The sequence below is a fragment of the Mustela erminea genome, chromosome 8 (assembly GCF_009829155.1).
Source record: "Mustela erminea isolate mMusErm1 chromosome 8, mMusErm1.Pri, whole genome shotgun sequence".
NCBI classification, from domain to species: domain Eukaryota; kingdom Metazoa; phylum Chordata; class Mammalia; order Carnivora; family Mustelidae; genus Mustela; species Mustela erminea.
Window position 1 is genome coordinate 72,787,118 of NC_045621.1, and position 14,694 is coordinate 72,801,811.

Sequence of the window (14,694 nt, forward strand, 5' to 3'; positions counted from 1 at the left end):
TGCTCAGATTTGGAAAGGCCACCGGTAACTCGGAGACAGTGTAGTGGATTCTAGAGTGGGTGAGGGAGCCCATGCCCAGCAGATGCTGCTCTGTCAGGTCCAGAGGGAGAGGATTTAAGAGTGGACACTTAGGAAAATGACGAGTCAGTAATAAAATTATTTTGTTTCTGTTTGTTTAAAGCTTAGGGACTCCCAGAACTAGTGTAAGAGTGGCTTTTGCAAGGGGCGTCCACTACAAGGCAGAAATGACCAGCAGCTAAGTATAAATTATCACTGTTAATGTGACTCTACTTATAGCCACGTTCTGGAGGCCTGGTGAAATCTAGTTATGGTTATACTATATTCTTAACCAACTCTGACTGCTGTTCATTGGCCTTGAGATCCTTGAAGGCAGAGACTGCTGGTTTTTTTTTACAAAACCTCTGTAGCCCCATTACCTATCTAGTTCCCAGCTAGATATTCTACATATGGCACTTGAATGAAGGAATAAAACTAATGAAAGAACAACTATGTCTAATGGACAGATTCAGGACAAATAGGTGGAAGTTTTAGGAACGTAAAATGCTCTTCTAACAATTAGAGAACCCCCTCAGTAGAAAAAGCCCTTGATGGCACAGTGAGAATTTTATCACTGGAAGAGTTGTCAAGGATGCCCCAGAAAGGGTACATCCTTCATGGACAGAAATGCATCAGATCATTTCTAACTCTAAAACTGCTTGGTATTAATTACACAAAGACCAAGATAAGTGCAGCCATGACAAAGGAGTTAGCCCCAGAGGGCAATATGCAAAAACGATGAGTTAGCAACAAAACATTTTTTTTTTTTTTAAAGATTTTATTTATTTGACAGACAGAGATCACAAGAAGACAGAGAGGCAGGCAGAGAGAGAGGGAAGCAGGCTCCCTGCTGAGCAGAGAGCCCAATTTGGGGCTCAATCCAAGGACCCTGGGATCATGACCTGAGCCGACAACAGAGGCTTTAACCCACTGAGCCACCCAGGCGCACCTGTTTGTTTTAAAAAAAAATAAGTCTTCAAGGACTGTCTATAAAAATCAGCAAGCTTTAAGCTTTAAGAATTTAATTCAGAATTCATCTGAATTAAAACTATACCCTGAAACACTGTTGCATAAAACCATAGACATTATCCTCAGAAGCTATCTTATTATAACTCTGAACGATGTCCAGAAGACTACGTGTCTAATGGACATTATCTACAGTGAAGATGTTAAGTGATGAAAGGTTAAAGGAAAGATTTACAATGTGTTGAGAGCAGGCTGTGATTTGTAGACTCATAGCCTGTTTCAATGACTCTTCCTCAGCCTCTGCTGAGGTAAATGCTGGAGCCACTTGTCTTTATTTCTTTAACATCCAATAAATGACCGAAGGATCCCCATATCTACAAGAGGGAAATAACTAGACAACGCAGGAAAGGTCTTCCGAGATAAATGAACATTCTAAATTAATTTAAAGGCCACAAATAGAATGATGGAGTGTATTCCTTCATAATGTCAAAGTTCAAAGGCACTTTTCAAATATCTCTTTAAAGAAAATCTGACCTTTTTTTTCTTTCCTTCTTTCTTTCTTTATTATCAGAAAGTTTGCCAAGGACACTCTGGGTTTTGGGTCATTCTGTTTTGACATGGATGTTCTTTCATCATTAAAAATAATTGAAAGATCAGAAATATTTAACTTTACAGTGACCAAGAGGACACATTTCAGTAGCATAAGAAAGAACAATATTGAAGTATTAGTATTTCAAAGGTTGTGTTTTAATAACTCCATAAACCTTTCCCCCCTCATGTATGATGGAGAGCTTACATGAGGCCATGACTGGCTCAAGGAATAAGTAGGAATACCCATTTTTCTTCTAATGTATTTCACGTTATTTTACATGAAGACTTTAGGAAAACTGTTTCATACACCACTAGTAACTCTCTATGTCTAAATTATTTTTTTTAGGTATAGATTGGCTGACATTAAATACAGACGAGGACATAAATATATTTGCAGGAAAACAGAAACCTCTTATGAAAGGACTCTTTCCCCCCATTTAAGGTATAGCTTACAGACAGTAAAGTTTACCCTTTTTAGTGTACAGTTCTTCAAATTTTGATAAAAGCAGCCATACAACCACAACCACAGCAAGATAGAGAACAATTCCATCACATCCCAAAATTCCCCAGTGCCCCTTTGTGGTAAACCCCTCTCTCCATCTCCAGCTCCTACAAACTACTAATCTGCTTTCTGTATCTATAATTTTGCCTTTTCAAAAGTGCCTTATAAATGGAATTATATGGTTTGTAGCAAAAGCCTCTTTTAAATTTCATGCACTGGATAAAAATTAAAGTAACTAAATGATGTGTTGATTTTAATGTACTGATTTCTATTTCCTGAACTTAAGGCAATGATGGATATATAAAATCAAATTACCCTTGAATATTACATCTTGAATCAGGTAGTGCCCAGGGAACCTTTTGAATATATAGATTTAGTGGGGGCTTTGGGGGATAGGGAAGGAAAAAATGAAACAAGATAGGATTGGGAAGGAGACAAACCATAAGAGAGTCTTAATCTCATAAAACAAACTGAGGGTTGTGGCGGGGGGGGGGTGGTGGTTGAGTAGGGAGAGGGTGGTTGGCTTATGGACATTGGGGAGGGGGTGCTGTAAAGTGTGTAAACCTGGCAATTCACAGACCTGTACCCCTGGGGCTAATAATACATTATATGTTAATGAATATATAAATCTTTAGGACTTCAATTTCGACATATGGAATCAAAATCTCTCAGTGAGGGTTCTGGGAATTGTCTTCATCAAGTTCTGCAAGCTTGATTCTGATTGATCAGCCAGATTTAGGAAACATTAACCCAACAGACATTCACTGTATGAGATTAACTACCAGGTTGTAAATTATATGTGGGAATAGGATCAAAGTTCAGAGGCTGGAAGAGTTTTATTTGGTGACCTTGTCCTTGGATGTGGCTACCACTTACTGCCTGCAGGACCTTTAACAAGTCACTTAAACTCGCTGAACCTTGGTTTTCTCCTCTGTCATGCTGGGGTAATGATGCTGACTTCATAGGATTATTTGGGGGATTAAAGGTCTATAAAGCCTTTAGATAGAACCTGGCACATTTGGCACTCAGTGATTGGAAGCTGCTTATCTTACTGGCCTTGGTATCAGTATTAACATCATTATCATCATCACGCCAGCAGAAACATTCTACTTGTATTTCTCCATATTTCTGCATTTTGGTCAGTCTCACTATTTCTTAGCCCTTCCTCTAGAAGGGACCAAAGTAAACAGAATCGACTTTGGTAGCATGTCAACTGGTATTCAGGACAGTACAAATGCACTGATTGTCCCCAACCCTCACCTTTACCTCAAAGATGTCAATGGGACCAAAAAAAAAAAAAAAAAAAGAAAGAAAGAAAGAGGGACACTTTCCCTCTTTCCCAAGGGTACATTATTGACCAAATATAAGCAAACAAAAGGGAGGAAGAGAAGCAAAGGGACAGAATAAATCAGAAAATCAGGCTGTCTGTGTAGTTAGGGTATCTCTAAAAATTGACCTCATTCATTTGCAGTTTTATTCTGCAATGTAGATACATGTATTTTTAAGCTGTAGTTTCTTGAAAATTTTTACTATTGAGGTATAGTTGACATAGAAAGGCAGCAGTTTTTATTTAAGCTGTGAAATACAGAAGAGTGATGATATTTGTCTTCACTTGCTGATCTAAAGAAAGAACTCCTATCCTCAAAGAATTACACGATGCTGCCAACCCCAAGGACTGAAGACAAGGAACAAAAGACAAACCTGAAACTCACAAGCCCTACCTGTTCTCAGCATCAGCACTGCACTTTGGGGACATCAATTCAAAGGATTTGGTGAACTTCACCACCTGCCACACAGAAAGACATAAATTCAAGTCAATTAAAGCCTTCTTGCAGTTTAACATAATGCAACAAACATTTTTCAGGCTTATAATGATAATTACAAAAATTGGAGATTAAAGAGCAATTTTAAGTGGAGAAGTCTCAAGGGACAAAAAAAGAAAATTCTAGCCTACATTTTGGATTTTACATCTAACATGGCACACATTGCCAAAGTTTTAATACCTTTTACTAAGTATGCATATGTTTTTCAAGTTTTTATTTCAATCCCAGTTAGTTAACATACAGTGTAGTATTAAGTTTCAGGTATAGAATATAGTGATTCAACATGTCTATACAATACCCGGTGCTCATCACAACAAGTGTCCTCCTTAATCCCAATCACCCATTTCACCCATCCCCCCACCCACCTCCCCGCTAGTAACCATTAGTTTGTTCTCTACAGCTAGGAGTCTATTTCTTGGTTTTCCTCTCTTTCCCCCTCCTCATAAAGAAACAAAACAAATGAACATTGGCAGAAAATTAAATGTGTTGTATTTTTATAGTGAGGTGTTTACTATCTTCTGGTAGTCCTGCCAAGGGACATCTCATTTGAAAACATTTTTAACTTTGTATTGCCCCTTTAACAATCCAATCAATACACATGGAGTAGAAGGTCGAGACAAAACCTGGAACAGTATGCCCTCCACAAACTCAAGGCCCCTGAAGTCACTTTCCCTTATTTAACGTTGTTCTTAGGTAAACGTTTTATTGCCACCAACCCCTGCCTCCTGCTCCAAGGATAAAGAAGAGAAAGCCATCTTCTCCATCCCTAGCGGGGACACTTCCTCTCTCACCTGTCTTGTAAAACCAGCATATTCGGTGCAAGAACCTGATCAAGATTTATTACACTGAAAGAGAATTTTGGACACAGGAAATGTAAAAGTAGTTTTTATTATTAACTATTGAGTTCTTACTATAAAACAAGCTCTACATCAGAAGCTTCTTGGACTATTTAAGTTCCTTAGTATAACCCTATAAAGCAAGATGTTTATCTTCAGTGGATAGATGAGGAAACTAACCCATAACGTTTAAGAAAGTTGATCAATTTCACACAACTAAATGGGGCATCTGGGATTAAAGCGAGGTTTAATGATTCTGCATGATTCTAAAGTGTCAGCTCTTTCAACAACACTAAAAATTTTGAGTGGGAAGAGTACCATTTCTGACCCTCTTTTGACAAGCTATACCAATTGATTTAAAAAAAAAAAAATGGGCCCTTACACTGAAAGGAGTCATCTGAATGTCACTGGATGCTTCCAAGGTTGACATTTAAATTTGCCTTAGCTGGATACAGTCATGCTTCAAAGGCCTTTTAAATTAACCACTTATGAGGAATTGATGGGCACCTGAGAAAATGATTTGGAAACTTGAAATAGATTAAATATTAAAACAGCTTTATCAGTGAGGTAATGAACCCAAACTAAGAAAATGCAACATTAAGAAAAAGAGAAAAGAAAAGAAAAGCCCAGCACAAAGAAAATTGTGTGTGACTAGTTGAATTCAGAGCAGTGACAATAGACCAACTGCAAGGAAATGCCCTTGACAATTAGAGCACAAATTTCATTTCATATTCCACCAGGAACAGAGCCTCTACAAAATTCTTCATTGTGGTCAATTTGACAACAATATCTCTTATCCTACACTCATCACTACAATATGACCCTGCCCCCCTCCTACCAACTGGTAGGGTCTATGTTCTCTTCTCTTGAATTTAAGTGGGTTATTGACTGACCACTTTGACCAACAGAGTGTATAGAATGGATGTGATGTGCCTTCTGGGATCATGATAAAAGGCAATGTTCCTTCGGTGTCGTCTGATGGAATATTTGTGCCTTGGAGTCCTGAGATACCATGTAAGAAGTCCAGCTACCCTAAGGCCATTGTGCTGAAGAGGAGCCACACCACATAGAAGATGTCACATGTATTTGTTCTGGTCAGAAGCTCCAGGCTCTAAGTCCTTTCAGTCTAGGAATCAGACATAGGGATGAACAAAGTTTCAGATGATTCCAGTTCTCAGTCCTTAAGTCACCCCTGGTCTCTATGTTTTTCCAACTGTGTGTGGCCTCAGATATCCTGAGAAGAGGCAATCCATCCTTGTGTTGCCTTCTCTAAATTCCTGATCCATAGGATCTGTGAATATAACATTGATTTAAGCCTCTAAATTTTGGCTTTATTTGTTACACAGCAAAAATAACCAGAACATCTATCTTAATGAGGACTTCAACAGAAACCAATCACTTAGAAATCTTTATCCACTTGTAATATTCTTGGGTCTCACAAGGCTAGGAAGCCACAAAGAAACTATCTGCTATCACCAAATAATAAATCCCTCAAACTATATCCCAAATAATTTTTAAACTTAAAACAAAAATAAGGTACAAAATAGTAGTATTTCATTTATGTTTGCATTATAGAAAATTGTCGCGTATCTTAAAAGGAGGGAGTTAGTCCTTTATCTCTGCTTTGATCGCTCATGATTTGTGATTTCTTTCCACTTGTTAGATGACAGGAATTTTTTTCCCTATTTCACCATGTTTAAGCTGTTGCTATGGACTACATGTTTGTGTCTTCCAAAATTCATATGTTGAAACCCTAATCTTCAATGTGATAGTATTTGGAGATGGAATCTTTGGGAGGTGATTAGATCACGAGGGTGAAGCCTCATAAGGGATTAGTACTTTTACAAGAAGAGGCAGAGAGAGCCTGTTTCTCCCTTTCTCTGCTATGTGTGGATACAACAAGAAGATGGCCTCTACAAACCAGGAAAATGCCTTCACCAGACAACAGATCTGCCAGTACCTTGATCTTGAACTTCCCAGTTTCCAGCACTGTGAGAAATACTGTGTTTGTTCTTTAAGCCATCCATTCTATAATAATTTGTTATAGCAGCCTGAACTGACTAAGACAACTATAGTCTCCCTTTTTGCTGCAAATGTGTGTGAGGCATTTTACATACATTACGACCAATCTTTTATGTAGATATCAATGCTTCCAATATCCTGGCAAGGGAGATAATATTATCCCCATTTTATTGAAAGGAAATTAAGGCTCAGAGAAGTTTAGTGGTTTCCTGGAAACCGTACAACCAATACACTGCAGGACTGGGATTTGAACCATGTCAGTCTGATTCTACAGCCCCCAGTTTCCCCACAACTCACTGCTTTTACAAACATGAGCAAAACTGTGACACCAAATTATTTAGACATGACTCCTTCAAAGTCAGAATAGTTAGATAAACTCGGTCTTTATTTATCAATTCAATATTTTTCAAGTACCCATTAATGACTGAATTTGAATAAACACAGACTTCAAGTAAAATACATGGCTTAATATAAGACTTATCAAATTACCAGGAAACTATTAATTGTTTCTGCATTTGGAAATAAAAAAGGAGATACCTTTTTTTTTAGATTTTATTTATTTGAGAGAGAGAGAGGGAGATCATGAGCAGGAGGGAAGGGTAGAGGGAGAATCAGACTCCCCACTGAGCTGGGAGTCAGATGCGGGGCTCAATCCCAGGACCCTGGGATCACAACCCAAGCCAAAGGCAGACACTCAACCAACGACTGAGCCATCTGGAGGACCCACATTTTTTTTTTTTTTTTTTAAAGAGAGAGAGAGAAACCATGCAAGTAAGGGAGGGCAGAGGAAGAGGGAGAGAGAGAATCTTAAGAAGGGTATGCACCCAAAGCACAGAGCTGGATGTAGGGCTATACCTCACGACCCTGAGGTCACAGTCTGAGCCCAAATCAAAAGTCAGATGCTTAACCAACTAGCCACCCAGACACCCCTCAAAAAGGAGATACTTCTAACTTGCCTGACCTGAGAGATGAGATTAAACTTCCCAACATTACTGAGGAGTACTTCGTTTGACTTCCTTCTTACTATTGATTAGAATAGTTTACAAATCTAAAAGGATAGATAATAATTCCTGAAAACTGATAGCAGTATAAATTGGGTTGTAAATGAGAGAGTAAGCCAAGCCCCCCTTGTGGGATCATTAGGGACCACTCTGACAAACTCCAGAAATGATACTTGGAAAGGCATGTGAAATTAAAGAATTCATCACAGATCACAGAGAGGGGAGCACAGTATGTTCAGAGGATCATATAAAGTCACCCAAAGCCCAAAGTTTGGTCACTGTAGGCAGGGAAAGAGTAGAGCAAGGACTACGGGTAAGTTCCTTTATTGAGGCCAGGGATAAGGTAGCTTGTGGCACTTGGGAAGCCTGCTCTTTGGGTGATCTGAATGTAACTGGGTCAACATGGAGAGGAGGGAAGGGACAAAACATGAAAATCACTGTGAGGCTTACTGCTTAAACACACATGTTGGGGATGGGTATACAAAAATGGGCAATAACTGCATAAAAGTTCAAAACAAGCAGGGTGAGTGCAGGCACTCAGTGAGTCATTGAGGTCACAAAGAACAGTTTGACAATATACAAATGAATTTTATCCAAGCAGAAATGCAAATGAATTTTTATCCAAGTAGAAATACAAATGATTTCTGTGCAGTAGTAAAGGTAAGCTCACAGTTACAATTTTATGTTTCTGGATGATAGTAACCATTTTAGAAATCTAACCTACCAATCTTACCCTAGTGTTCTTTTAGTACCTATTTTATTTTATTTATTTTATTTTTAAAGATTTTATTTATTTATTTGAAAGAGAAGGATCACAAGTAGGCAGAGAGACAGGCAGAGGGAGAGGGAGAAGCAGGCTTCTCGCTGAGCAGGGAGCCCGATATGGGGCTCAATCCCAGAACCCTGAGACCATGACCTGAGCCAAAGGCAGAGGCTTCAACCTACTGAGCCAACCAGGCACCCCCTTAGTACCTATTTTAAAACTGACTTTACCACCTCACTTGGTTTCTCTCTTTAATGAGTTAAATAAAGATTTGGTACCTGCTTGCTTTAGATTTATGCAAGGGTTTTTATTGAAAACTGTTTTTCAACACAACAGGTAGATACTGAGTGTCTGTATGTATCAAGGAGCACAGAGCTCCGGGGCTACATGTGGGAGAGTAAATGGGCAAAAACCTCTGTATGCACGAAGTCTACTGTATGGTAGGGAGCTTAATTTTCCCTGGCTTCTCAAGACTAGTGCTTTCTGAAATAATAAGTGAGCTTCTGCTTTCCACATCTTAGGAAAACCTAAGAAATGTCCAGAGATTCAAAGAGAATAAAGATTCAAAAAAATGTTTAAATTTAAAAAAAAAAATGCTAAAGGATAATGCTGATAAGAAAAGGAATAGAGGGGCACCTGGGTGGCTCAGTGGGTTAAAGCCTCTGCCTTTGGCTTGGGTCATGATCCCAGGGTTCTGGGATCGAGTCCCACATTGGGCTTTTTGCTCGGCGGGGAACCTACTTCCCTCTCTCTCTCTGCCTGTCTCTCTGCCTACTTGTGATCTCCGTCTGTCAAATAAATAAATAAAATTTAAAAAAAAAAAAGAAAAGGAATAGAAAATCCTGGAATTTTAAAGCTATAAAACTTAATAGATCTAGAATGATAAAGAGGATGGATAAGATAAACAAATAACCTCTTGATGAAATGTCAGTGTTTGAACCCCTGGTATGCAAAGCAGGACCCTTTAAAACTACCAAAAGGAAAAAAACACTTTTTAAAAAAATTGTAGTACTTTTTATTTTAATATAGACCATATGCCATAAAGAAAAACAGTGTCAAATATTTTATCTTATTTTAATGGTTTTATTTTCTAAATTTATGTTTAATGAGTAAAGGGAAAGTCAAGGTTTATCCTTCGACTTTAGCAATCTATATCATTGAGAGTACCAGTTGTGTCCCCCAATAAACCAGTCCATGGTGTCCTGGTCAGACACTGGATTCATGAACCTTAGTGTTAACCTTGTGTGTAATAAAGAATTAATTTTATGCAAAGAAATGTCTGGCCTTTGTCCTTGGCTCCTAGGAGGTAAACTTTAAGCCCCTGGAATGTCCAGGGCTTATCCAAAGGCCTTGATAAAAGTGCCTTTGTTTACCTGGGCACCTTGGGCCAGCCAGATAGAACAATGTAATTTGAGCCACACAATAATGTGGTTGCAGGGGGTTGTGCCAGCACAGGTGCAACATTGGGTCATGTGGTATCTATTACTTGACCTCTAGAAGGAATGGAGACTGAGGTTAGCTATTGTAAGTTGCCAACTGAATTTTGGTAATTAAGCCTCAATAAAGACTTCTGGATGCAGGCCTTGGATGACCTTTCCTGGCTGGCAATCCTTTATCATGTATATTGTCACATAGCATTGTTGGGAGAAGTTAATGCTATCCGAGACTCCATGGAGAGAGGACAAGTGGAAGCTCCACATTTGGACCCTCCTGGACTTTGCCCATGCATTTCTCCTTTGGCTGATTTTAATCTGTATCTTTTCCCATAAAAAACCATAACCATGAGTATAACAGCTTTCAGTGAGTCCTGTGAGCCCTTCTAAGCAAACTTTTGGGACTGAGGGTGGTCTGGGGAACCCCTGAACTTATAACTGGTATCAGAAGTGAGGGTGGTATTATAGGTTATATTCCCTTTCTCTGTACCTCATGTGATAATTCATAGGTTCTTGTGTCCTTAGAAGAAAAATGAGAATAATGTTGACTGATCTTTGGCTAATATTGATTATCTAAGGCAATATTAATGTATATTGGATAGCAAAGAAAGATATTAAAAATAGTAAATAAGGTCTCTAACCTTTAAATAATATACTTTTTAGAGATTTTATTTTTCATTTGAGAGAGATACAGAGACAGAGATGGAGAGAGAGAGAGCACAAGCAGGGGGAGAAAAAGAGGGAGAGGGAGAAGAAGACTCCCTACTGGGCCTCAATCCCAGGATCTAGAGATCATGATCTGAACTGAAGACCAACACTTAACAATTTGAGCCACACAGGCACCCCTAAATAATATTTTAAATGGGAAAAAAACCTTTAAACTTAAAGGTGAGGAAGATTTTCTTGATCAGCTGATGTGATTCCTTTTATTAAACAAACAGAATTATAAAATGTACTAAATTTTTTCTTTTATCTTAGCTGTTAGGAAGCTCAGAGCAAAGTTTTAGTTTCTTAAAGTTTTCTCTTTTTGCAGCATAATTTGGTTATGAGATTATTGATTTCATTTGGTTTTGCTTATAACATTTACTTTTTCTTTCTCCCATTTAATCTGAAATTTTGCCTTTAATTTTGTCACATGTCTGGCAACTAATAAGTGCTCAGAAAATATTTGCTCACTATGAATTTTTCTATTTTTGCTGAAGGTTATCCTAAATTCTTTTGAGAATTAATTGGGTAAAAGTATAAACCAAGAGGAGACAAAGTACCTACATACTTGAAAAATGTATAAAAATACTTTTACACATGAAGTAACATAAATTCGCTTGTGTACGACTAATTACAGTTGAACATTAAGTTGTATGAAAGAGGATTTTTCAGAGGCATGGGAAAGGAATCAGGAGTGGTGGGTAAGAGAAATACATTTAAGGGCCTCCAGATGATAGCAAACAATGTAAGAATAAAAAAGAAGCAGGCTTGAGTCCCATCTAGAGAGTGGTCAAATATAAGCAGTGCATGGAAACAGTGAGGACAAACCCACTGATGACTGTAGGCCAGATAAGATCAATCAAGTTAGTCTGGTCCCAGGTGATCTGACCATGAAGGGCTTCAAGACCATTTTAGAATGGATTTATCACAGAAATCATAGTCTAGACATCTAGTCAGGAGCCCAGGGCTGCTGGTGGAATCCTCTTATAGATTTTCTGAATGTAGGACAACATGATTAGACTCATGGCCAATGAACCTGCCAAATCATCAGAATATTGGGCCTTTAAAGGAACATAGCCATGGGACTTGGTCCATGTTGATGAACAGCAGAAAAGTAATACATTTCTGGAGCTGCAGACTGATCTGCTTGCCTCTCATTCTTCTAGTGCAGGGGTATGCAAAAGAGTCTGTGAGCCAAAGCTACTCCACCACCTGCTTTTATAAATATAGTTTCCTTTTAACAGAACCCGCTCATTAATTAAATATTACCTGTGGCTGCTTTTTGCTCTAACAGTGGAACTGGGTAGCTCCAACAGAGACTATATGGGCCACAAAGACTAAAGTATTTACTAGCTGGCCCTTCACAGAAGAGTTTGATGACATCTGGCCTAAAGCCATCTCTGGAGCAAGTCAACTGGTTATTTTTTGCTAAGTTTAATGACAGATGATAGATTAATATATTAATGTAATTTATCTATAAATTACAGATTATTTATAGATATCATAAATTATATTCCTATATAATTTATCTATAACTCAGAAAGGGGATTTCTGGAGATAGAATCTTCACATCTGAAACAAGACTGCAATGATGGAAATTTTAGGCATCACAGTAAGTGATGGGGGATACACTTGAGGACAAGCACATGTCCCAGTTATCATGGACTGTCCCACTTTAATTAAGCCCGTTGTCCTGAAACAATAATTAAGAGTGCCTCTTTTCACTCTCAAAAAGTATCTTCATTTGAAATGCAAAACCCTAGGCAGCCATGCCCTAATTTATATATTTTTAAAATATTTATTAAAATTATAATGCATTCAAGTAGAAAATTATTTATAGTCAGACACCTGGGTTTAAAAATGAAACAGCAAAAACAGCTAAAATATTTCAGTGCAATTTAATGGGATATATAGTGTCACTGTGGAGATTATGACCAATAAAAACCAGACAAGAGCATAAAAGAAGAGAATAAAATTTATGTTTTATTCTTGACTTGGACAAATTGTACAGTCCTCAGTCTCATTAATTTTTTAAAATTTATGCTCTAAATCCAAGTCTGATTTGATAATAGATGTACTACGTGAGCCTAGATTAAATAAATAAATAGCCGATTCACATACACTAAGTAAAAAGAGAATCTTATAAGAGATATATCAGAAGTGATTTATAGGTCAATGAAACTGAATAAGTGGTTCTGAGCTCCCCTGGCTGTTGATCAGCCCTGAGTATTGCACCCTGGGGAAGGCATTACACATGCCACAGTGAAGTAAACAAAATATCCCCCAGCATCTCTGCCTGTTCTTTGGAAAAGCTCCATGGACAGAAGTCTTTGATTTGGATATTTATCAAGCACTTGTTGGTTTGGTTTCTCTCTGTCTTTTGAAATTCAAAAACAACTTAAGAAACAAAAAACTGCTCAAATAGATATTCCTGCCACAAAAAAGAAAATAGGAATAATCTAGTAATCACCATTTTTTCATTAGTTTTCTTAATCCATATTTTTCCACAAGAGGACAATTCTATAGGGTAGAAGAGGACAATTCTATAGGGTAGTACTCATCACTGCCATTCTTCTTGATATATTTCTCATTTATGTTGATGAGTAGTTTACTCTAACCATTTACTCACTCAATCAACATTTATCAAATACTTAGTGTACAGGCACCATTGTGGGCTCTGGAAAACCAAAGGGGCATAAATCAGGTCCTGTCTTTAAGGGACTCACAAAATAGTGCAGGAGTGGGGGGAACAGTTCACAAAAGTATAATTTCACCAGAATATACATTCAACATTCCAAGCACACAGAAGAAGGTGTTGAAGAAGTCTTTGTGTGAACTGTGCCTTCCAGGGTGGGCAGGCATGCTCTAGGCTGAGTAGTGGCTGAAAGTTTTCCGGGTTGAGGGACCAAATACGTCAGTTTGAGCTGGAAGCAGAAAGAACCCTAAAAAGGGTTTAACTGAACCTAATTCAATAAAGGGACTAGTCACAGAAGTTTGGGCAGTATTAAAAGAAACCAGTAAGAAATGGTGAAGTCCCAGGAACTAGCAACCCCGGAAAGGTTACAGTCTAAAGGAGCATGTCTAAAGGTCACAGAGAACAAGGGGGAGAAAGAAGGAAGGATGGCAGAAGGGAGAGAATAATGCCTTTGGTGTCCTTGAGGCACTAGAACTATGGAGGGGTTTTAGAAGAATCTGGCCACCTGTAACAACTGGCAGAGAAAGATCAAGAGGAATAACTATCCCCAATTTCTCTCTCCTCTAGCCCTTAAATCTTCTGCTGGGGGTGCCTGGGTGGTGCAGTAGGTTAAGCATCTGATTCTGGGTTTCTGCTCAGGTTGTGATTTGAGATCATTGTATCAAGCCCTGCGTCAGGCTCTATGCTCAGTGTGAAGTCTGCTTGAGCGTGTCTCTCTCTCTCTCTGCCCTTTCTGCTCATACTCTCTCTCTCTGTCTAAAATAAGTAAATAAATAAATTTAAAACCAAACCAAAACAAAACAAACCAAAACAAACAAATAAAAAAACCTTCTGCTGATCCATCCTGTTTTTCAAACTCAATTGGAACCCAGTGGGCAAGAAAGCCATTCAAGTGCACTGACTTAAGGAGAGAAAGATGAAGAATAGACAGGAGAGGTGGGGTTTGCAGAAAATAGTACAGAGTTGACAATGTTGAACTTTGAGTCATGCTCCCCCCAAAAGCAGTAATAATAAAGAAATCCCTCCTACCATTTTGTTCCAAAATTGGCTAACCTCAAAGGACCACCTGCCCTAGCATATACCAAAATAAGACCTGTCTTCATCCTTCCTTCCTTTTTTTGAGATGTTCCTCAGAAACGAATGTTCTTATTGCAATAGCCTAGATGAAATTATCTCCCTAATTGTTTGGTGCATTTTGTCTTCCACAAGAACAACATGTACAAAGATACAGAGGCAAAAGCATGCATAAGCTGACCATAGGGAGGTGACAGAGGAGGAAAAAAAGGAAAGGGTGAGGCTA

The 14,694-nt window shown here is 38.3% G+C and overlaps 1 protein-coding gene across 1 annotated transcript in view; it reads right to left on the reverse strand.

Annotated features, from left to right (window-relative positions):
- Positions 1-14,694, reverse strand: part of PDE11A (phosphodiesterase 11A) — a 387,189-nt gene that overhangs the window by 210,253 nt on the left and 162,242 nt on the right. The window contains exon 5 of the mRNA XM_032356042.1: positions 3,838-3,902. Coding sequence (XP_032211933.1) covers positions 3,838-3,902 — 65 coding nt within the window. The remainder of the gene's footprint in view (positions 1-3,837; positions 3,903-14,694) is intronic.